General features: G+C 45.1%; 1 protein-coding gene across 1 annotated transcript in view; it reads left to right on the top strand.

Moving 5' to 3' along the window:
• The window catches only part of LOC144608489 (inactive phospholipid phosphatase 7), a 40,798-nt gene extending 23,204 nt beyond the window's left edge, over positions 1-17,594 (top strand). The window contains exon 2 of the mRNA XM_078426313.1: positions 16,338-17,594. Within this exon, the coding sequence (XP_078282439.1) occupies positions 16,338-16,708 (371 nt within the window). The 3' untranslated portion in view covers positions 16,709-17,594. The remainder of the gene's footprint in view (positions 1-16,337) is intronic.
• The last annotated feature ends 7,355 nt before the right edge of the window (positions 17,595-24,949 follow it).

Genomic DNA, 24,949 nt, shown 5'->3' with positions numbered 1-24,949 from the left:
GACAGGTGTTGCATCTCGTGCGGTTGCAAGGGAAAGTGCCCGGGGTTGGGGTGGTTTGGGTAGGAAGGGACGAGTGGACCAGGGAGTTACGGAGGGAACGGTCTCTGCGGAACGCAGAGAGGGGAGGGGATGGGAAGATATGGCCAGTGGTGGGGTCCCGTTGTAGGTGACGGAAATGTTGGTGGATGATATGTTGTTCCTTGTTTCTACCAGCAGTGAAGTGGTGCTGTGTTGGGAGTTTGAGAATTCTGAACCAATGCTGGTGACACATGACTGAGACAGGGTAGGCCTGAATTGGGGGAAACCTGAAGGTAAGTCTGTTTCCAGGTGGCTGGTGGCCTTGTGTGTTCAGATAGGAGAGGTGATGGGCTTGAGAGGGGCAGCATCAATATTACAGGCAGGCAAAAACAAAATGTGAGCAGGGGCTTTGGATTAAAGAGTGTGAGAATTGTAGCTAATGTTCATTCTTTGAGGCAACGGTCGTATGTATGTGCCTGAATGCATGGATCATCTTTCACAAGTGCAGTTGTAATTGGTCTCAGCTGTCCTTTCCTGGGCTTGTTTTTCAGTTCGTCAAACACTTTGATTAAATTAGTTTCCACTTGCTGATACCATCTGTATCTTATCCATCTTCTCAGCTTTACCCTAGTGGTTGTGCAGCTTGGCTGTTGCAATAGGAGGTCAGTTATAATGGAGTAAGAATGTGAGATGACTGCAGTACCAGCTATGGACAAACCTGGGAAGTGCAGCTTCTGATGGGCCAGACTTGTACACAGTACTCCTGATGGTGCCTCACCAGGGCCCTATGTAATTGGAGCAACATGCCCCTACTCTTGCACTCAATCTTCTCGCAGTAAAAATCCTCTTGCACACAGTATTTGCCTTTATAATTGCTTGATGAACTTTCCGCCCGGGTCATAACTCTCAGAAGCAGTTTTCAGGAATAATTTTGCAAACTAGTGAAACCAGTTCTTTCAGTAAACATTAAGTGACCTTATATTATTTTAAATAGTGGCATATTTTTGAAGAAAGTTTCCTTTGATATTAGACCACAGCTTTGAACCCTGCCCCTTGTTGACGCAATCGACAGCGAGGAGTGGTCTGAAGTGGAACATTTCTCAACACATCCTTTGAGATGAGTTGTGGGTTTCCTTTGTGGGTGCCTGCACTTTTATCTCATGATCATCTCATGCACAAGTAAGATCACCCGAAATGGAGCCGGAGCTCGGCAACTGTTTGTGTGCTAGTCCCAGAAGAAGATCTACTACCATCCATTATAATCACTCCACTCTTTTCAATCTTTATTTCAGAAGCAGCATTTACCTTTGAATTATCGTTAGTCTGACTTTAGCAGACTTGATCTTGCTACTAACTGTTCTACCCTTTATCCGCGCACTGTGGACGGCTTGATGTATAGTCTTTTCTTTGACTGGATACCATACAATTAAAACCTTTCCACTGTACCTCGGCACACATGACAATGATAAACTAAACTAAACTAAATTAAGTGTTGGATTGAATTGCAGATTTGTAGGTAACTCCTATCTATTAAAGAGCTTCTTAACATCATGAATGTAGGGCCAATTGTTATTTTTAGACTAGTGGCACAAAAAGTTTCCATCTCACAGGCGCAAATCAAACCTCGCTGCTCCTCACCCCCCTTACTTGTGGGGGCACAGTCTGTGTGAAGTCATTGTATTTGGCATTTGTTACGTTCAAAAGCAGCTTTTGGTCTGAAGTTAGACACAAAAAGCTAGAGTAACTCAGCGGGACAGGGGGCATCTCTGGAGAAAAGGAATAGGTGACGTTTCGGGTTGAGACCCTTCTTTACACTGAGAGTCAGGGGAAAGGGAAACGAGTGATATAGGGAGATATAGAACAATATATGCAAAAAAGTGACGATGATAAAGGAAGCAGGCCATTGTTAGCTGTGTGCTAGTTGAAAACGAGTTACAGACAATGAGACTCAACAAGATGACTTGTGAAGTGATCCATTCTTTGCATGATTCACCCACATTGGTGTCAGGTCAGGTCAGGTCAGGTCACGCTTGTTGCCATATGCATGATGACGGTGAGGTAAAGGTACACAGAAGAACTTGCTTGTGGCAGCACCACAGGCAGATAGATGACACAACACACAAATACATTCACTATTCACTATCCCGCGGTCTAGGCTTAAACTCAGGGGTGACCGCGCTTTTGCGGTTGCAGCTCTTAGCCAATAATATAAAGGAGGATAGCAAAAGTTTTTTTAGGTACGTGAAGAGGAAAAAAATAGTCAAGGCAAATGTGGGTCCCTTGAAGACAGAAGCAGGGGAATTTATTATGGGGAACAAAGAAATGGCAGACGAGTTAAACCGTTACTTTGGATCTGTCTTCACTGAGGAAGATACACACAATCTCCCAAATGTTCTAGGGGCTGGAGAACCTAGGGTGATGGAGGAACTGAAGGAAATCCACATTAGGCAGGAAATGGTTTTGGGTAGACTGATGGGACTGAAGGCTGATAAATCCCCAGGGCCTGATGGTCTGCATCCCAGAGTACTTAAGGAGGTGGCTCTAGAAATAGTGGAAGCATTGGAGATCATTTTTCAATGTTCTATAGATTCAGGATCAGTTCCTGTGGATTGGAGAATAGCAAATGTTATCCCACTTTTTAAGAAAGGAGGGAGAGAGAAAACGGGTAATTATAGACCAGTTAGTCTGACATCAGTGGTGGGGAAAATGCTGGAGTCAATTATAAAAGACGAAATTGCTGAGCATTTGGATAGCAGTAACGGGATCGTTCCGAGTCAGCATGGATTTACGAAGGGGAAATCATGCTTGACAAATCTACTGGAATTTTTTGAGGATGTAACTAGGAAAATTGACAAGGGAGAGTCAGTGGATGTGGTGTACCTCGACTTTCAGAAAGCCTTCGACAAGGTCCCACATAGGAGATTAGTGGGCAAAATTAGGGCACATGGTATTGGGGGTAGGGTACTGACATGGATAGAAAATTGGTTAACAGACAGAAAGCAAAGAGTGGGGATAAATGGGTCCCTTTCGGAATGGCAGGCAGTGACCAGTGGGGTACCGCAAGGTTCGGTGCTGGGACCCCAGCTATTTACGATATACATTAATGACTTAGACGAAGGGATTAAAAGTACCATTAGCAAATTTGCAGATGATACTAAGTTGGGGGGTAGTGTGAATTGTGAGGAAGATGCAATAAGGCTGCAGGGTGACCTGGACAGGTTGTGTGAGTGGGCGGATACATGGCAGATGCAGTTTAATGTAGATAAGTGTGAGGTTATTCACTTTGGAAGTAAGAATAGAAAGGCAGATTATTATCTGAATGGTGTCAAGTTAGGAGGAGGGGGAGTTCAACGAGATCTGGGTGTCCTAGTGCATCAGTCAATGAAAGGAAGCATGCAGGTTCAGCAGGCAGTGAAGAAAGCCAATGGAATGTTGGCCTTCGTAACAAGAGGAGTTGAGTATAGGAGCAAAGAGGTCCTTCTACAGTTGTACCGGGCCCTGGTGAGACCGCACCTGGAGTACTGTGTGCAGTTTTGGTCTCCAAATTTGAGGAAGGATATTCTTGCTATGGAGGGCGTGCAGCGTAGGTTCACTAGATTAATTCCCGGAATGGCGGGACTGTCGTATGTTGAAAGGCTGGAGCGATTGGGCTTGTATACACTGGAATTTAGAAGGATGAGGGGGGATCTTATTGAAACATATAAGATAATTAGGGGATTGGACACATTAGAGGCAGATAACATGTTCCCAATGTTGGGGGAGTCCAGAACAAGGGGCCACAGTTTGAGAATAAGGGGTAGGCCATTTAGAACGGAGATGAGGAAGAACTTTTTCAGTCAGAGGGTGGTGAAGGTGTGGAATTCTCTGCCTCAGAAGGCAGTGGAGGCCAGTTCGTTGGATGCTTTCAAGAGAGAGCTGGATAGAGCTCTTAAGGATAGCGGAGTGAGGGGGTATGGGGAGAAGGCAGGAACGGGGTACTGATTGATAGTGATCAGCCATGATCGCATTGAATGGCGGTGCTGGCTCGAAGGGCTGAATGGCCTACTCCTGCACCTATTGTCTATTGTCTATTGTCTAGACTGTGGAACAGCATCCCTCTCCCGATCAGAACTGCCCCCTCCATCGACTCCTTTAAGTCCAGGCTCAAAACATATTTCTACTCCCTAGCGTTTGAGGCTCATTGAGGAGGCGCTGTGAACTGTTTGCGTGCTACTGTATGTTTTCATTTTTTTTTCTATTGGAACCTAATCAAATGTACAGCACTTTGGTCAACGTGGGTTGTTTTTAAATGTGCTATACAAATAAAATTGACTTGACTTGACTTGACAAATACATAAATTATACACAAATTGCGCATAAATTATCCAAAACAGTGAAAACAAAAAGGACTGCAAAAACAAGACGTCAGTGAAGAACACAAGTAGAGAACATGTCCAAGGTAGTGCAAGATGTGCTTCCTAGTGTTCTGTTGCCGAGGTAGGATTAGGGTTCAAGAACCTGATGGTTGTAGGAAAGTAGTTGTCACTGAAACTCGTGGTGTGGGACTTCAAGCATCTGTACCTCCTGTCCGATGATCGTTGTGAGAAGAAGGCATGGCCTAACTGCTGGGCTCCTCAATAATAAATGCTACCTTTTTGAGACAACACCTCAAGTGGATGGTTTCGATGGTGGGAGAGCTGTGCCGGTGATGGCTGAGTCCACTACACTTTGCAACCTCGTGTTCCAATTGCATACTTTTCTAGTCAGGATACTTTTCTAACTTCGGATAGCTCCAATGTCCCTCTCTTTCCCCTCCCCTTCCCAGTTCTCCCACTCTCTTCCTGTCTCCTACTACATCCTATCTTTGTCCCGCCCCCTCCCCTGACATCAGTCCGAAGAAGGGTCTCGACCCGAAATGTCACCCATTCCTTCTCTCCTGAGATGCTGCCTGACCCGCTGAGTTACTCCAGCATTTGTGTCTACCTTCGATTTAAACCAGCATCTGCAGTTATTTTCCTGCACAGGATACTTTCCATAATGCACCTGTAAAAGTTTGTTCATGTATTCGGTGACATGCTGAATCTCCAAGAAAGTAGAGGCACCTTTTCCGTGATTACATGTATGTGCTGGGCCCATGACAGGTCATCTGAGATCCCTTCAAAAACCTGCATTTTAAATTACTTATCCCCATATTTGAACTCCTCTGTGGCCTTGGTCCCTCCTAACTGCTGGATTCCTTTCCATCCCTACAGTCCTCATCTTTGTCCCTCTGACAACCCATCCTCTTTGTTCCACCAGCTTTCACTGTCTATTTTCCCCTACTCACAATTCTGGCATGCTGCCATTTCCTTCCCTTCTTTCTAGATACTCCTTCAAACCTCCCTGGCTGTCCACCAAAGACTTGCTTTGGCTCTGGAAATATTTCTATCTTATCAGATTCAGAATCAGAATAACCTTTATTGTCATCCAAAAAAACAAGTCTTTTGGACGAAATTCCGTTACCCACAGTCCAACAATAAGAGCAATAAAAATAAGCAATAACACACAATCACAACCAACACAAAATAAAAAAAAGAAACATCCATCACAGTGAGTCTCCTCCAGTCACCTCCTCACTGCGATGGAAGGCCAGAATGTTATTTCTCTTCCCCTGCCGTCTTCTCTCGCGGTCAGGCTGTTGAAGTTGCCACGTCGGGGCGGTCGGGGCTCCCGACATTGAAGCCCCCGCCGGGCGGAGAAAATCCCGCGACCGGTTCCAAGCCGCACCGGATGGTGAAAGGTCCGTGGCGGGCCGACCCAAGCCCTGCGATTTGGGGCGGGCGAAGACGCTGCCGCTGCCGGAGCTCCCGATGTCGACCCCCCACCCAGGGCAGGGCCTGCGGGCTTCCGATTGTACCTCATGTCATTTTTCCATCTTAAAAGTTCTGCATTAGTCTTTTTTTAAATTGTTTCATCAGCGTTGAAGATTGTGAAATTGATTGCGGTATTTGGAAATCATTTCTTTCATCTGCACTGCCCATAAAATAGTGGAAGTAGATTGATACATTGGTTAAAATTATGAAATTAGAAGGATCATATATCTTCTCCCCTCAGTGCAGAAAGCTAAATTCCGATCATTCTGAGCATGTTGAGATGATTGAGAGTTGAGGGATGCAGATAGGGAGAAATTATCCTCAAAATGAATGCCAGATCATTGATATTAGAAGCACTTTTTCCACACAAAGAAATTAAAATTTGCAACACACTTATCTCAGAATTCTGTTTAAGGCTTGGGCTGATGAAAATGTCATGTGAAAATAAAATTACAGATGCTGGAAACTTGAACCAAAGACAGAGACGAGCTGCTGTCTCAAAGCCCCAGCAACCTGGCTTTAGTCCTGACAACAGCGCTGTCTGTGTGGAGTTTGCATGTTCTCTCTATGGCACATGGGTTTCCTCTCATGCCAATGCCCATTGTTACTTGTTCATTATGTGTAGGGGGTGATAGAATCTTGGAGGAGGTGATTGGAACATGGAGCGAGTAAAATAGGATTGGTGTAGATAGGCGCTTGATAGTCAAGGTGGAACCATTGGGCTGATAGGCATATTTCCAGCGTGTGACTCTATGACTGAAACATTAACTCTGTTTCTCTTTTCACAGACACTACCCGCCCAGTTGAGTGCTTCCCCATTTCTGTTTCTGTTGAAAATGACGAGACAGAGATTTTGAGTGCTAAACATTGGGCCCTTGTCCAAAAGTTAGAAAAGGAAAGGGGAACACTAAGAGGAAATGGATTTGAGAGATTGATAGCCATGCGCATCTTCAATGGGGGAATAGGTACGGGTTCAATTAAATGATCTCCCCATAGAAAACCAGCTAACACAAAATGTGTGGTAATACCAGATCACCTGGATCAGAGCTACATTGTAGTCATGCATTAGCTTTGCACTATTCATGGTTTGGATGGGCCATATGTGGTCAGGAGTGGAGAAGATCTCCTGTACAACTGTTACACACAAACATACACACAATTCTGACCCAAACTGACCGACATATACTGTAACTCTGAAGAAGGGTCTCGACCCGAAATGTCACCCATTCCTTCTCTCCAGAGATGCTGCCTGTCCCGCTGAGTTACTCCAGCTTTTTGGGTCTATTTTCAGTTTAAACCAGCATCTGCTGTTCCTTCCTACACATATCTCTCCCACACAGACATGCATACAAATGATTGTCTGTTGTGCCCTGTCACCGCCTTCCACCACTGTCAGACTTGTTTTCATCTATTTATCAGTATTGTTGTCTCACTCTCTCTCATTTACACAAAAATACACACACACACACACAGTTGGTGATTTTAAACAAATTAGTTCACTGCTATACATTAGCATAGAATTAGCATGGAATGGAATTCTCGTTTGAATATGAAGTTCGTTGTGTCAAGAATATGAAGAATTGATCTCTACAAATTTGATTTAGATCATAGAATGTGGCCGATGTAGGCGGTGGTGTGGTCGAGGTCTATTAAGAGAATAAATGAATTGCATTTGATAAAACTGAATTATTAATTGAATAGATAATAAAAATGTAGAGCAGGCTTTAAATTCATCAGGAATGTTGAAATATTTCCCTGTTCCAACAGCAACAGCTTGTATTTATACAACTCTTTTAGCAGAGTTAAAAGTTACAAGAGACTTCACAGAAATGTGCTTTGAAAATACTTGACACTGAGCCACATGGAGTCACGGAAACTTTACGACACAGAAGGGATATGCTTTGCCTATTGTGTCTACACCAGTTAAAAAAATGACTGCTTAGTCTAATCTATTCCCAACCCTGCTACTCTCTCCATCCCTCCCCCACCATAGTTCTCCAACCAGTCTGACTGTCTTCTGATTAAATTTTACATCGTTTGCCTCGTTGTCACCTTCCCCTAGTGAACAATGATCTATTCTACATTTTCCTTGAACTTCGTCCCCTTTGATCTCTCGCTTTCACACCTTTCCATATCTCTCGTTTCCCTCTCCCCTGACTCTCAGTCTGAAGAAGGGTCTCGACCAGAAACGTTACACATTCCTTCTATCCAGAGATGCTGCATCCCGCATCAGAAGACAGTCAGACTGGTTGGAGAACTATGATGGGGGAGGGATGGAGAGAGTAGCAGGGTTGGGAATAGATTAGACTAAGCAGTCATTTTTTTTAACTGGTATAGATACAATAGGCAAAGCATATCCCTTCTGTGTCGTAACTCCTTTCCGTGACTCCATGTTACTCCAGCAATCTGTGTCTATCTTCAGTGCAAACCAGCATCTGCAGTTCCTTCCTACACATTTTGCCTGCTACTTTAATTATCCACCTCACACCCACTGTGATCTATACCCTCCCTCCTGCACTGTAGGCACTGCCCTCCTGCACTGTAGGCACTGCCCTCCTGCACTGTAGGCACTGCCCTCCTGCACTGTAGGCACTGCCCTCCTGCACTGTAGGCACTGCCCTCCTGCACTGTAGGCACTACCCTCCTGCACTGTAGGCACTGCCCTCCTGCACTGTTACTGTTGCCTTATCCTCCATCTGAACACTTGTAGCCTTCCAGAATCATTATTGAACTTTTCACTTTCAGGTAACGTGTTTGTTTTCTCTACATTGGAACTGGCCATTTCTGCTTGTGGTCATTCATCTTTGATATTGGCTCAGTTTTCTCTCTCCGTTAGAATAGTCTGACAACTGGATTTACCTCATAGCCCATGCTGTTCGCACGTAACACAGACAGAGAACATAATCACCCTTGAACTGCCCTCATTAACCCCTGTTGACCAGACAACTCATCCCCATGACAACCAAGCCTCAACCTATTGCAAAAAAATACCTTTGTCCTATCCACCCTTCTCTGCAACTTTAAGCTTTCCTAGTCTGACAAAGGATCATCAATCTAAAATGTCACCTGTTGCTCTTTCTACAGATGCTGCCTGACCTGCTGAGTGTTTCCGGGCTTTTCTGTTTTTATTTCAGATGTCCAGCACCTACAGGTTTTCTTTTTGGAGCTTTTTCACTTCGCAAGAGAAACTGAGAATGGGCAGTAGATACTTACATAACTATTTCTTGAAACAAAATAGAATTTAAGGATTTGTGAGTGGAAAATGACCAAGCTCCACTTCACACTGTCCCGGGTGGTTACATGAGCCAGTGATGATAACAAATTAGAATGGAGTTTTTGATTTATCTTTCAATCGATCTCTACGTGTTAATCGACAACGGACCCAGGCATGATCGGTATGTCCCAGTGGGAATCCCTTTGGGAAGTATGTGTTCAATGTTATGTATTCTTCATGATCATAACTGGTGGAAGTGCTTTTTTTAGTACACAAAAAGGTGCCAGGATGTACAATTAATAAGCATTCACATCTCGAGGCCAGTAAATGAAGTAATAACATTCAACCTTTCAGAAGTGCCAGTACATCGCAAAAAAAGCACTAATTGGTAGTGTTATTGTGGGGCCTTTCTTCACTTATAATTGAAGTAAATGTTGGAAACCAAATGTATTGAGGACTAATGAATCAGCAATAATTTTGTCTGAAGAAGGGTCTCGACCCGAAACGTCACCCATTCCTTCTCTCCAGAGATGCTGCCTGACCTGCTGAGTTACTCCAGCTTTTTGTGTCTACGGTTTAAACCAGCATCTGCAGTTCCTTCCTACAGCAATAATTTCAGACCTGATTAAAAATATAATGCAGCTGAAAAGCCAGCAAATCTCACCTTAATATTGGTTAGATATTTGGTGATCGGCCAATATTTTTTTCCATTTCACGCAACACTGAAATGGATTAACTGGTCACTTATCTCCTTGTTATTTGGGAGATAGCGTTGTCTGCAAATTGGCCACAATGTTTCCTTGCGTTGCAATACTTCAGAAATACTTAATTGCCAGCAAAAGCACTTATGTTGTGAAAAATAATTGTGTGTATCACTATAAGAAATTCGATTTTTTAAATTATCCTGAGGAAAATAACTTTTTTTTAAATGGCTTTCGTAGGAGGGAGATGCATTGGCATTGATCATATTGTCAAATAGTTTCAATTCAATCAATGAAATTATTCCAGCCTGTTTCCATTCAAAATGGCTTCAATAAATACTGGAAATTTGCTATGCCTGAAAGGGAAAGATTGGTAATATCTTTGCCAAGATCTGAGCTAAGGAATGTATGTTCTGTGAAAATTACCAGTCATTTTATTTGGAAAGTATTTCTGCCAGCCAGAAGCAAAATTCCACACGCCCTGTAAGTCATGCTAAACCTTTATAAATCATCAGTTTTGCCTCTCTGGAGCACTGTCCCAACTTGGCCAATCCACCTCAGGATGAATGGCAATGGTATGGGCTTGGTGCAAAGGAGATTTATTAGAGTGTGACCAGGAATGACGCACTTAAGTTATTCAGAAAGACTTTTATCGTTCTCCTTCGAGCAAAGAAGGTTAAGGAGGTTTTAGTAGAGGTGTTCAAAGTTCTCCATTTGGTAGTCAGAAGGCGCAAACTTAGAAAATGTGATAAAAGAACAAAAGGAAAAATGTTGCATATTTTAACGTTAGATGTTCAGATCTGAGATGCATTGAAAGGGTGGTGGAAGCAGATCAAATAACTTTCAAAAGGAAATTGGATATCACTTGGAAGACTTTGGGGAAAAGATTGGAGTGGGAGATTGTATAGATCTCTCAAACAGCCTGTACTGAAACTATGGCACATGGCTGACATCCAGCCATGCTGCACAATTCCAAGTAAATGCAGTAGTCTACCAAATAGTTGAACTTAAAAAATGTTTAAATTGTAAATGAGGGATTTATACGACACGTTTTGTAAATTAATTATGAAATCTGGCAATGTTCATTTGCATGTCTCAGGTACGGTGACTCTGTTTGTGTTGATGCTGTTCTTGTCCAGTGAAGATGCTGGAACCAGGGTACAGTGGATACGATAAGTCGATTTAATCTGGACCTGTCTTTATTTCTTATTAATTTAGTAAGCTCAAGAACTGACCAGCTTGCTGACAATTGTTTTCAAGCAAAGTTCAGCGCATCATCAATGAGAAAAGACGAGAGACTGGAATGATGGTCAAATGGTAACAGAGATTGAATTTGGTACCAATTTAAACAAGAGCACAATGTCATAAAAAATAGAATCAGGAGCAGCTTGTTCAACCCTTCAAACAGGTCTTATCTGATCTTTTAGCTGAACCCTACCTTGCTGCACTTATATTCCTTAGCTCTCTTGGTACACAGCATGGAATCAGGTTTTTCGGCCGAACGTAACCATGTCGACAAGCTGTTCCATTTGCAAATCCAAGAATCCAAATGAAACAAAAGTCAGGGGTGAGGGAGGAGAAGGGAAGGTGCTGCAAAGAGGCGACCACAATCCTCAAGTAGCAAAATAAACAGAAAGGAAGCTTGGCTTTCTGTAACATCTTTCAAAGCTCAGCACTTTGGGCAATGCCTTATCGCCAATGATATATTTATGAAGTGTCATCACTGTGGAATGTAATACGGCTGATAATGCGTACAGATGCACAGGTACCAACCACTGACATAGAACCTAAACAGAGTGCCAGGAAGTTACAGAGGAGAAGTCTCCAACTGTTTATAGGAGTTTGGTATTGGTTTATATCCCTCTGCCATCACTGGGAGGCTGTGGTGAAACAGTTAGTACAAAAAGCATCTTGAAATATGCCCAGCTGTCAATATACAGTATTTACTCAGAGAATGGTGAGACTATGGAATTGCACATTACACCAAAATACACAAAATCATTTGACACTCCAAAGATGTACAGGTTTGTAGGTTAATTGGCTTAGTGTAATTGTAAATTGTCTCCAGTGTGTAGTGTGGCAGGGATCGCTGGTCGGTGTGGACTCGGTGGGCCGAAAGGCCTGTTTCCGCTCTAAATAAACTAAATTAAATTAAACCATCCAAATGGGTTGGATCGCAGATCCCAAAACATAATGTGTGTAGCCAGAATTGAACCACATTGCAGTCATGTGCTGTTGTCAGGAGGTAAATGTGTTCCCGTTCCCAATCCCAACATTTGGAATTCAGACCTGTCCCATTGAGGTTGTTCTTTTCACTGGGACGTTGGGAGATTGATTGCACAATACAGGAAACATAAGGAGGCCCTTGTCCAAGGACGGGTGTCCATTGGGTGCAACTTAATTGAGTATCACTGCATATGGATTTGTCACCTGACACCAAATTCCTCCTCCTCACTCCCCCCCGCCTCACCTGTATCTACCTATCACTTGCCAGGTTTGTCCCGCCCACACCTCTCTTCCAGCTTCCCCCTCCACCCCCCCCCCATCTACTCCAATCAATCTGACGAAAGATCCTGACCCGAAACGCCGCCTGGCAATTCCCTCCACAGATGCTGCCTGCCTCTTTGTTTTTTAACACAGTATTTCAGTGCGCTCACTTTAATATATCTGGTGATATTCGCTATTGTGGAGGAGACCATTCCAGCCACCCCTGTCAAGCTCTTCTTTGTCCAGTTGAGGCTCTTGCCCACTGTCCCCCACTCCCAACACTGGCACATAGGACTTTACTCCTGCTATTACTCTCGCTTATTAGGACTTCAAGGTCCTTCCAAAGTCCTTGAGCTCAGGGCCGTTTTTACAGCATTATGGGCCCCCGGGCAAAGCAGTGTACTGGGGCCCCTATCGTTACTCTCCCCCACCCCCCTTTCCCTACCAGCCCCCCCCTGTCATGCCGGCGAAAAGCACTTACTGAAAAGCACTTAGCGATGGACTTAGGGTGCTACATTGTTGCGAAAAGCACTTACAGATCGCTGTGAGAAGCACTTAGTGACCGAAAATGTTGCGAAAAAAGCACTTATTGAACCTACATTTTTAAAGTAGTATTTATTTATTGCAAGTCACTTAACATACACAGATCAGCATGGGGCCCCTATGCTCGTGGGCCCCCGGGCAAGTGCCCATCAGGCCCATGCGTTAAGACGGCCCTGCTTGAGCTGTCTCCTTGTCCTCTACTCCCTCTCACTTCTCCACGACGGTCATATTGCATGCACTGTCCTGTGGAGTGTGCCTTTAAGGATTGGCTTTAAGGATTCACTGACTGCTGACCAGCAAATCGGCAGCTGCATTGAATGTGGCCCTGACAGATGTTATGCAGCCCATGTTTTTGTACTTCCTTCTGGGTGTGAATCACTCTTAAGTTGGTCCAAATGTTTTTTTGGGACTAATTCTAGAGTTATATTTGCTTATCTGATTTGGCACAATGCTCTTTTAGCAAACCAAAAATAGGTGAAATGTAATTTACTAGAAGGTTGACGCGCCACTTAGCAAGTCCCAAACCATCCATCTACAGGTACAGAGCGGTAGTTATCTGAAAATAGCTTGTGGGCTTTCTGCAAGAGTCACTTCACCAGAATCTGACCCAGTGAAGCTGGTGATGTCAGGGCTAAGGTCACATGGATATTTCTCAACTTTCTGCCCAGCGTGCGGCCAATGGACCCTGTCGACATTTAGCTTTCAGAAGCTGCATCCATCTCCAACACAACCCTGTCTGCCACGAATTAAATTCTGGGCCACGTCATATCAGGTGGTGAAAGGCAGAGCTCCCCATTCTCAGCCTGTTGGCCAGACAGTGGTCGAGTGTGGATTCTCCCTATTCTATCTTTATCTAAACTGAATTTACAGGACAGGAATCATTAGACACATAAGTTAAATACACCACACAAACCTTCTTACGTCCATTTATCTCATTGCACTTTAATGTCAAGACCAAAAGACGTGGTTCAAAGTTTAAAGGGGATGTGCGAGTCATGTTTTTTACTTGGAGAGTGGTGCGTGCCTGGAGGCAGATTTGATAATGGCATTTAGGAGGCTTTTAGATAGGCAAGTGGACAGGAGGGTATGGAGGGCAAATTAGGTCACTTTAGCTTGGTATCATATCATATATATACAGCCGGAAACAGGCCTTTTTGGCCCACCAAGTCCGTGCCGCCCAGCGATCCCCGTATACTAACACTATCCTACACCCACTAGGGACAATTTTTACATTTACCCAGCCAATTAACCTACCTACCTGTACGTCTTTGGAGTGTGGGAGGAAACCGAAGATCTCGGAGAAAACCCACGCAGGTCACGGGGAGAACGTACAAACTCCTTACAGTGCAGCACCCGTAGTCAGGATCGAACCTGAGTCTCCGGCACTGCATTCGCTGTAAAGCAGCAACTCTACCGCTGCGCTACCGTGCTATCATGTCTGGCACAGACATTAAGGGCCAAGTGGCCTGTTCCTGTGCTGTACTTTTCTACGTTATATGTTAATGACATGTTGTTTTATTCCTTTCCTCATGCAGTTTCCTCTTTAAAATCATGAGTCACTTTCACTGGAAGCTTCCAGTAAATGACACCAAGATGGTTCCATGAACAGGGCTTCTCAACGCTCCAGGATTAAACAATTAAACATTAGTTTTCAGAGCTCCACCAAAACAAATACACAAGCTGAAGCAAAAACAAAGTGCTGGAGGAAGTCAGCGGGTCAGGGAGCATGTGTGTGTTCCCTTCCGTGGAGGAGAGATAGGGGACATGTTGGGCTGGGACCCTTTTTCAGACTGATTGTAGTTGGGGGGGGGAGCAAACTGGGGAAGAGTGGTGTGGGCTGGAAAGTGATAGGCAGATATATATATTTTTTATTTTAGAGATACAGTGCGGAAACTGGCCCTTTCGGCCCACCGGGTCCGCTCAGACCAGCGATCCCCGCACATTAACACTATCCCATACGCACTAGGGACAATTTTTTACATTTACCAAGCCAATTAACCTACAAACCTCATATAGATGAGGGGGGAGGTTAATTGGCAGATGGGTAGTGTAAGTGACACAGACTAGAGGTGATAAAAGGTTGTCAGATCAGGAGAGAAGAGGAGGAGTGAAAAGTGAAGCCAGAGGGAGAGATAAGGGCGGAAGGAAACATGGGGAGGGGAAAGAGGGAGGATAAGGAAATGCGGGACTAGGGTGGGAGATGAGTGCACAAAGGAGGGGAAAGCAGTAGGGTGATTGTGGTGGGGGTGGGAGATGGTGGGACAAATGGGGAGAAATTCCCTTCACAGATGCTGCCTGACTTGCTGAGTTCCTCCAATACTTTGTGTTTTGCACAAGATTCCAGATCTCACTTTCTTATGTCTCCAAATACTCAAGCTTTATATAAAGAGAGCTTCCTTAATAAAGATGGACATTGTAACTGCATATTTATTATGTGGTGTACATTGACAGGAAGATATAAAATCTTATAGTCTACACATCAAACTCCCTCAGGCAAATCTCTTGCCTTTAGTCCATTATTATGCTAATATGCTCACACCCCTGCAACAGTCTGTTCGAACTTCTACCATCGGGCAGACGATACAAGGCCTTCTACGCCCACACCTCCAGACTCAGGAACAGCTTCATCCCCAGGGCCACAGCTGCTATGAACCGGTCCTGCTGAGCCGGATGGTCACATCGCACAGTGAACCGGCACAGACCTACTTGCACTTTATTCACAAAATGCTGGAGTAACTCAGCAGGTCAGGCAGCATCTCGGGAGAGAAGGAATGGGTGACGTTTCGGGTCGAGACCCTTCTTCAGACTGATGTCAGGGGGGCGGGACAAAGGAAGGATATAGGTGGAGACAGGAAGATAGAGGGAGATCTGGGAAGGGGGAGGGGAAGGGAGGGACAGAGGAGCTATCTAAAGTTGGAGAAGTCGATGTTCATACCACCGGGCCGCAAACTGCCCAGGCGAAATATGAGGTGCTGCTCCTCCAATTTCCGGTGGGCCTCACTATGGCACTGGAGGAGGCCCATGACAGAAAGGTCAGACTGGGAATGGGAGGGGGAGTTGAAGTGCTCGGCCACCGGGAGATCAGTTTTGTTAATGCGGACCGAGCGCAGGTGTTCAGCGAAGCGATCGCCGAGCCTGCGCTTGGTTTCGCCGATGTAAATAAGTTTTGTACCATGCAGTTATTTTCTTATACTACTTGTCGTTCCACTGCCCGAGATGCTGCCTGACCTGCTGAGTTACTCCAGCATTTTTTGTACCAGCATCTGCAGTTATTTTCTTATCCTACTTGCACTTTATTCTGTTTTAAAACTGTTCTAATTTGTTTCATTGGGTTGTTTAAATTAATACTGATTGCTAATTTATTTATTGCATCGTATGGGAGGCGCATTCCCAATCTCGTTGTACCCCTGTACAATGACAATAAAGATATATTGTATTGTATTTCTACATTATGATACACTTAATAGATAAAGCATTTCCATTCATGTGTTTGGTCAAAATGTTTGATGAAGTTGTTGACCCTGTGAACTTTCACCTTTCCAGCCTTGATCTTGGACATCCTGGTGGGGGCAGGAATGCAGAAGCTGGTGAAGAGGAAAGGGCCGTCTGAGGGGACTCGAGGGATATTGGATTACGTGGTGATGGACGTGTTTGCTTTCCCAGCGGCTCAGGCCAGCAGAGCGGTGATGGTGACCAGGTTCTTCCTCAACCACCTGGTGCTGGCGGTGCCCCTGAGGATCCTGTTGGTCATCTGGGCCGGCGTCATCGGCCTTTCCCGCATCATGATCGGGCGCCACCACCTGACTGACGTCCTCTGCGGATTTATCAGCGGCTACTTACTGTTCAACTTTGTGGAGTTGCTGTGGCTACCGTCTGGTACCTGCCAACTGCTGGCATCAGCGATTGTACTGTAACTACCACAGGAGCTGCAGGGATGAAGCAGATGAGAAGCGGCTATGGGCGTGGGGTGATGAGCACACACACACACACACACACACACACACCCCACTGGCAAAACCATGGAACAAGAATTTGTAATGTCTCATACAGCTAGCCTGTCGTTGGTTAACGCAGTTTTGGGAAAAATTTAAAGACAATTTTGCCTTTTAGATTCTTTAGACGATAGAAATTTTGATAATTGCATTTGAAAATGGAAAAGATTTGCTTGTTATGAAGGTTAGGTGGGTGGGAGGAGGGGGTTGGCTGCCAATATCACATAACCTTCAACTTATAAACAATGAATGAAACTCTTAACAATTCTGAAAGGTGACACAGTCTATTCAATCGGAACTGATGGAACATTCAACTGGTAGAAATGTACGAAGGATTCTGTCGTTTTACTACTGACGTCCAAAATCTAGCTGTGCTTGCCATCACTCCGCTGGGTTTAGTGAGGATATCTTAGGGTCAACGTGGTGTGTTATTGCCCAGTGACTTGCAAGTGAATGGATAAATAAATTATCATCGTGGATTTGTATGAACACACAGTGCTTGGTCATGAATTCAAGAGCTGGGTGTTGGCTTCCCATCAGAGCAACTGCTCCCAAGCCAGTGGACGCAGCAGGACAGCTGGAACCAGCCCATTGACCAGCACACACCAGCCGTGAAAGACCCAAATGACGTGGACGCGCTGTATTCATGTAGTTCACCGCCATTCAACCTCACTGGACAGGGAGGGCGAGTGCACTTCAGTGGCACAAGTATTAGTGAAAGGACTGTGATTGTGCGATCTCCTGGAATAAGCATGATGTTTTTGTTTATGATATGAATGTATTAAATGCATTTGTATTCTGTACCGGTATTGGGTGGATCATTTCCAACATAAAGCTTTGTTTGCCCTCTGCTCGTAGTTGTATCACAACTTACTAATGTGCCTCAGAAAGGTCTCGAGTGCGCAGCAAGGAGTTGCCTGTGAGAACAGTGAGAATACTGGCCCAGGACACAAGGAAATCTTTGCATTATCAAACAAAGAACATGCAGGTCCAGAGCACTTCTCACCACGTCAGCATGTCTGGGGAAATTCACAGCAGTGGTCATGTCTGGGGCAACGTCGGGACTCCCACAGTCGGTTCTCCACAACAAACTCCCCCAAACTGCAACACAACATTTGTCGTCTGGGAATTACTCCCTGCAAACATTCAAAATAGTGACCCCCCTCAGGGCAAATGGAGCCTGTGTTCGATCCTTTGTCCAGTTAAATAAAACCAGTGCCCCAACATGAAGCAGATTATTGCCTCCCTTGCTCCAACAGTAAATTACAGTTTACGATTATAGCCGTGCAGTATCATCGCTGGAGAAAAGAAAACATCCAAACCAGCCATTGCTGCACAAAGCAGCTCCACGGTCAGTTAACTGTTTCTAAAATTATCTTCAATTACGCTCCACTTGCCACAAACATCAGCTGGTCTGAAACCCTGCAGCCTAAATCAGACGAAGCCTTGTTTACTGCCGCTCCCACAGTCAGAGCTACATTCCCATTTGTCTTGGGTTCTCACCCACCTGCTCAAACCCCTCCTGTATTTTGGCCTTTGCAATATCTGTAAACTTCCCGATCCTTTAATGTTACTGCACTCCTCCAATTCTGGACTCCTACATTACCCTGAATTGCCTGTAAGAACAGTTCCCGCCTCTGTCTGATCAAAGTCCACTCGCCTGCACCCATGCCCTTCCCTGAACGTGCAGGAGCCATGGCTCAGTTGAGCTCCGAAATTCCCTTCCTAAATCTCTCCAGTGGGAAGAAGACTGGGACTAATTTTCCAGATTTTCTCCTTCAAATGTAACATCAGGGATGCTCAGTGTGGTCGTGTTGTGCAGGATGAGATGCTGCTTGTCGTTAGAGGGCCTTCTCCTGGGGTGGGAGGGCAATGGGTCAAGTAAAGCTGCTGCATCGTAGAGCCACAGGTTTCAGTCCTGACGATGAAGGCTATGGTGTGGAGTTTGCACGTTCTTGCTGTGACCACACAATGATTCCCTCCGGTTTCTCTGGTTTCTCCCCACAGCCCAGAGGTGTGTGGGCTGGTGGGCTGATTGTGGCTGCAAATTGCCTCCAGTGTGAGCAGGTGAGTGGTCAGATCTGAGCGGTGGGGAAGGTGCTGCTGAGAATGGGAGGAGAATAAAAGAATGGGATTAATGTAAGATTACTGTAAATGGGCGATTGTTGGCTGGCCATGGATTCAGTCGCTCATGTTTCCGTTCAGGATGCTATGACTCCTGGAGTTGAGTGTACAACCGTAAAATAAACCAGTCAGTGAAAGCAGAAGGTGGGAAGATTGCTGACTTTGGGAGGCCAGCAAGTCTGGGCTGGATTGTCTGGGCTGGATTGAGTTCTGGGCTGGATTGTCAACTATTGCCACAGTTTCAGGCTACTAGGGACTACATCACTTCCCATTGTATTTCACAGCAACACTTTGCTGCATTTATAGCTGGCATTGGGAAATGAAGGGAGTGCCAGCGGATTACAAATGCCTGCAGTTTTCTCAGCAGCTCCCCACATTAAAACCACATCCATCTCCTTCAGTGAGCCATAGGCAATGATTTATAGAGCATAACCATCCCCATTTTCAGGTTAAACTCTTGCAGTTTAAACAGCAGTCCAGTTCAGTGTTAGGGTCTTGGACTCAGTGCTGGGTGCTTGGAACATGCTGTCAGGGATTGTGGTGGAGGCAGATACAATCGTGGCATTTAAGAGGTTTTTGGATAGGGGCATGAAAATGGAGGGATATGTTTTACGTGCAGGCAGGGGAGAATAGTATAACTTGGCATCATGTTCGGCACCTCCATTGTGGACCAGAGGGCCAGTTCTGGTGCTGTACTGTTCTATGGGGAAGGCAGGAAAATGTTCCGTCTACAGAAGTGGGATCAGAAGGTTAAATCGCCGATTCATCTTGGAACGTCAGGAGTAGGTTTTATCAAGAAACATTTATTGAAAAGCCTCCCTTGGGGGGGATGACTCGAGTGTGACTTGATGACCGTTAACCTCACCGATCAATTTGCTCGGCTTCCGTCTGTGGTACAGTTGCTGCAACTGCCACCTCTGAGTCAGATGTCTGTCAGTCAGAGTCTGCACTCTGGAGAGTTGAGCACAAACTCTGGACTGATACTTCCAGTGCAGCACTGAGAGTGCGCTGCATCGTCAGATTGCGCTGCCTTGAAGAAGTTACTTTAAACTGTCATCTCAGATGGACATCATTTCAGGGAGAAATAATCTCCTTTGTACTCCAACCAATATAGCAATGAAACATAACTCCATGTTATCACCTTCCCCTCAGCCAACAATCAACCATTCTACATTTCCTTGACCATCTGGTGTTGATCTGTCGGTTTCACACCTTACATCCCTTTTGTATCCATCCATATCTCCAGTTGTTCTCTTCCCTGACTGTCAGTCTGAAGAAGGATCTCGACCCGAAACATCACCCATTTCTTCTCGCCAGAGGTGCTGCCTGTCCCGCTGAGCCACTCCAGCGTTTTGTATCTATCTTTGGTGTAAACCAGCATCTGCAGTTCCTCCCTACACACTCCACGTCATTGTTCAACTCATTGCCACAGAGGGCTGTGGAGGCCAAGCCAGTGGATGTTTTTAAGGCAGAGATAGACAAATTCGTGATTAGATCGGGTGTCAAGGGTTACGAGGAGAAGGCAGGAAAATGGGATTAGGAGGCAGAGATCAGCCATGATTGAATGGTGGAGTAGACTCGATGGGCCGAATGGCTTAATTCTACTCCTATAACTTGGTGAACTTCATGGGAGCTCGCTCTGCACATATTGACTATTATCTCTCCTACATTACAACAGTGACTATACTTGTAAAAGTACTTCACTTACGGGGCTTCGACTGCCCCGATCGCAGGAGCTGCAACCACCCCAAAGTAGGAGCTTCGATCGCCCTGACTGCGGATGGTTCGACTGCCCCGACCGTGGGAGAAAAGGAGGGAAGAAGGTAATTGGCTGTTGTCATCCATTACAGTGCGTCGTGGTGGATGTTTGTGTTCATTTTTACATAGTTACAGTATGTGTCTTGCTGCTTTTTTGGTATGACTGTACGGCAAATCAAATTCCTTGTTTGTTCTTGCATACATGGCGAATAAGTTATTTGTATCTTGTATCTTGTAAAGTGCATTGAGACATTCAGCAGTCACAAATAAATGGGAGTCTTTTTTTAAGACGCTGAGATTTATTTTTAGCACAGGATCTTTTCAAAGCACACACGTGCTGTCTTATAAATGTTTCATGGTGACGGAAGATCCTATGAATAGTTTACATCTCACAACCATCTTTCTTTTCCATGGGGGATATTGAAAATTCACCACCATAGGCATGACTTGAATTGACAAAAGGACCACTTCAGCCTGTTGTCTCCCTCCTGCCATTGTTATCCAGCAGTAAGTTTACTAGTTACATCTCCCCGAAGACTGTGGTTGACTCTTATAGACAATAGGCAATAGGTGCAGGAGTAGGCCATTCGGCCCTTCGAGCAAGCACCACCATTCAATGTGATCATGGCTGATCATTCTCAATCAGTTCCCCGTTCCTGCTTTCTCCCCATACCCCCTGACTCCGCTATCCTTAAGAGCTCTATCTAGCTCTCTCTTGAATGTATTCGGAGAATTGGCCTCCACTGCCCTCTGAGGCAGAGAATTCCACAGATTCACAACTCTCTGACTAAAAAAGTTTTTCCTCATCTCTGTTCTAAATGGCCTACCCCTTATTCTTAAACTGTGGCCGCTGGTTCTGGACTCCCCCAACATTGGGAACATGTTTCTTGCCTCTAACGTGTCCAACCCCTCTTGTTATGAAGGCCAACATTCCATTGGATTTCTTCACTGCCTGCTGTACCTGCATGCTTCCTTTCAGTGACTGATGCACTAAGACACCCAGATCACGTTGTACGTCCCCTTTTCCTAACTTGACACCATTCAGATAATAATCTGCCTTCCTATTCTTACCACCAAAGTGGATAACCTCACACTTATCTACATTAAACTGCATCTGCCATGCATCCGCCCACTCACACAACCTGTCCAAGTCACCCTGCAACCTCATAGCATCTTCCTCACAGTTCACACTGCCACCTAGCTTTGTATCATCGGCAAATTTGCTAATGGTACTTTTAATCCCTTCATCCAAGTCATTGATGTATATTGTAAATAGCTGCGGTCCCAACACCGAGCCTTGTGGTACCCCACTAGTCACTGCCTGCCATTCTGAAAGGGACCCATTTATCCCCACTCTTTGCTTTCTGTCTGTCAACCAACTTTCTATCCATGTCAGTACCCTACCTCCAATACCATGTGCTCTAATTTTGCCCACCAATCTCCTATGTGGGACCTTGTCGAAGGCTTTCTGAAAGTCGAGGTACACCACATCCACCGGCTCTCCCCTGTCAATTTTCCTAGTTACATCCTCAAAAAATTCCAGTAGATTAGTCAAGCACGATTTCCCCTTCGTAAATCCATGCTGACTCGGAACGATCCTGTTACTGCGATCCAAATGCTCCGCAATTTCGTCTTTTATAATTGACTCCAGCATCTTCCCCACCACTGATGTCAGACTAACTGGTCTATAATTTCCCGTTTTCCCTCTCCCTCCTTTCTTGAAAAGTGGGATAACATTAGCTACCCTCCAATCCACAGGAACTGACCCGGAATCTATAGAACATTGGAAAATAATCACTAATGCATCCACAATTTCTAGAGCCACCTCCTTAAGCACCCTGGGATGCAGACCATCAGGCCCTGGGGATTTATCAGCCTTGAGTCCCATCAGTCTACCCAAACCTTTTTCCTGCCTAATGTGGATTTCCTCCAGTTCCTCTGTCACCCTAGGATCTCTGGCCACTAGAACATCTGGGAGATTGTTTGTATCCTCCTTAGTGAAGACAGATCCAAAGTACCGGTTCAACTCGTCTGCCATTTCCTTGTTCCCCATAATAAATTCCCTTGCTTCTGTCTTCAAGGGACCCACATTTGCCTTGACTATTTTTTTCCTCTTCACATACCTAAAAAAGCTTTAACTATCCTCCTTTATATTATTGGCTAGTTTACCCTCATACCTCATCGTTTCTCCCCGTATTGCCTTTTTAGTTATCTTCTGTTGCTCTTTAAAAGAGTCCCAATCCTCTGGCTTCCCACTCTTCTTTGCTATGTTATACTTCTTCCCTTTTATTTTTATGCTGTCCTTGACTTCCCTTGTCAGCCACGGGTGCCTCTTACTCCCCTTAGAATCTTTCCTCCTCTTTGGGATAAATTGATCCTGCAACTTCTGCATTATTCCCAGGAATACCTGCCATTGCTGTTCCACAGTCTTCCCTGCTAGGGCCTCCTTCCAGTCAATTTTGGCCAGCTCCTGCCTCATGCCTCTGTAATCCCCTTTGCTATACTGTACTACTGACACCTCCGATTTTCCCTTCTCCCTCTCAATTTGTAAAACTTATCATATTGTGGTCACTGCCTCCTAAAGGCTCATTTACCTCAAGTCCCCTTATCAGGTCAGGTTCGTTACATAACTTATCTATCTACTAGATAAGGCCAGTGGGCTGAAACATGTGGCCTGTCTCTGGTCTGGTGTCCTTTTACAGAGAAGTGGAAAGGGAATGAGGAATGTGGAGAATTCCCATCGTCATGACATCTGGATCTTATCTGAGGAATTCCTGGCTGGTTCTCAGTTGCCTGTCTGGCCAGTAAACAAAGGAAGGAATATAACAACTGGCAGGGACATGTGTGGTGAAAATCTGTGGGAAGGCTTTACAGAGGTTAGAGGTCCAAGCAGGTGGACACAAAATGGTGGAGTAACTCAGCGGGCCAGGCAGCATCTCAGGAGAGAAGGAATGGGTGACATTTCGGGTCGAGATCCTTCTTCAGAATGAACTTGGAGAAGACTCGCTTGGTGGCATGAGGAACTGCGGATGGTGCAATCCTGAGCAACACACAAAATGCTGAAGGAACTCAGCAGGTCAGGCAACATCCGCGGAGGGAATGGGCAGACATTTTGGGTTGGGACCCTTCTTCGTACTGACAGTAGTGGGAGAGAAAGCTGGCGAGAGGTGGCGGAGGGACAAAGCCTGGCAAGTGATAGGTGGACACAGGTGGGTGGAGGGTTTGACTGGCAGACGGGTGAAGATTCTCTTGCTCCTCTCTGGGCTCCCTGGTGGGAAATGATCTTCAATGTTTCCTCGGTCAGCTGATGGCTCCCACTGTGGACCGACCCCTATCACTGACACAACTCTGTGTGGTAGTTGGAAGGCCTGCTGGTCTATTTCAGTGTAGATCAAGGCTTCTTTGCAAACTCTCTCAAACCATACCAAAGATTTTTTTCATCTAAAATGTACAAAGGTAGCATTTCAACACATCCTTCACTCTGATTTCCCACCAATTGATATACGGATCCTATTTGGACATTCATTGACGATACCTTCATTGTCACTGGGTCAGAAGACCTCCCTCCCTGATGCAATTGTGTTGTCGCTTCATAACACTGATTATTCTTATTGGTCTTATTGTTGAACTGCGGGTAATTTTTCATTTCACTGCACATTTATGTGTATGTGACAAATAAATTGACTATTGACTATTGACTATTGCAACCTTCCAGAAGAAGGTGTAGGCCATTCCAATCATACAACTGAAAAGGATTTGCAATTTAATTCTTATATATTTGGTGTTCAACAAGTTGTTGATTTATCCAACATCTCTGAACAATGGAAGTGCAGCGGTCCGTGACTCCCGGTCGGTCGAGTGGTTGCAACCCTTATTAGGCTTTCTGTTATCTATCTCCATAAACCATGAAGGGAAGCGTAAAATGTTGATAGCTCTTCAGCCCATGCACATCGTATCCAAGGTGATTCATTGTGTCCTGATATGGTAATCATGAACAAAGTGCCCCTGAAGTAAGAACGCTTCTATGAAACACGAGATGCTGCCTTATCTATCAACACAAAATGAAACTAGTCATCAAGCTCAATCTGCCGCTCTCCTTCATTGTCTCTGCCTCATCCCACTTCACGATTACTGACAATTGCTGCGTCCACAGATCACACCACAGTGAACTAACCTGTCCTCTGACCCATCAGCTTCTGCTCCACGGTGTTATTTAATCATAGGAAAAATTCACAATCACATTGGATGTCTGAGGGAGACTGTTGGACTATCTTTGATTGG

Source organism: Rhinoraja longicauda, chromosome 31 (genome assembly GCF_053455715.1).
Source record: "Rhinoraja longicauda isolate Sanriku21f chromosome 31, sRhiLon1.1, whole genome shotgun sequence".
NCBI lineage: Eukaryota > Metazoa > Chordata > Chondrichthyes > Rajiformes > Arhynchobatidae > Rhinoraja > Rhinoraja longicauda.
This window is presented reverse-complemented; position numbering and strand designations above follow the sequence as displayed.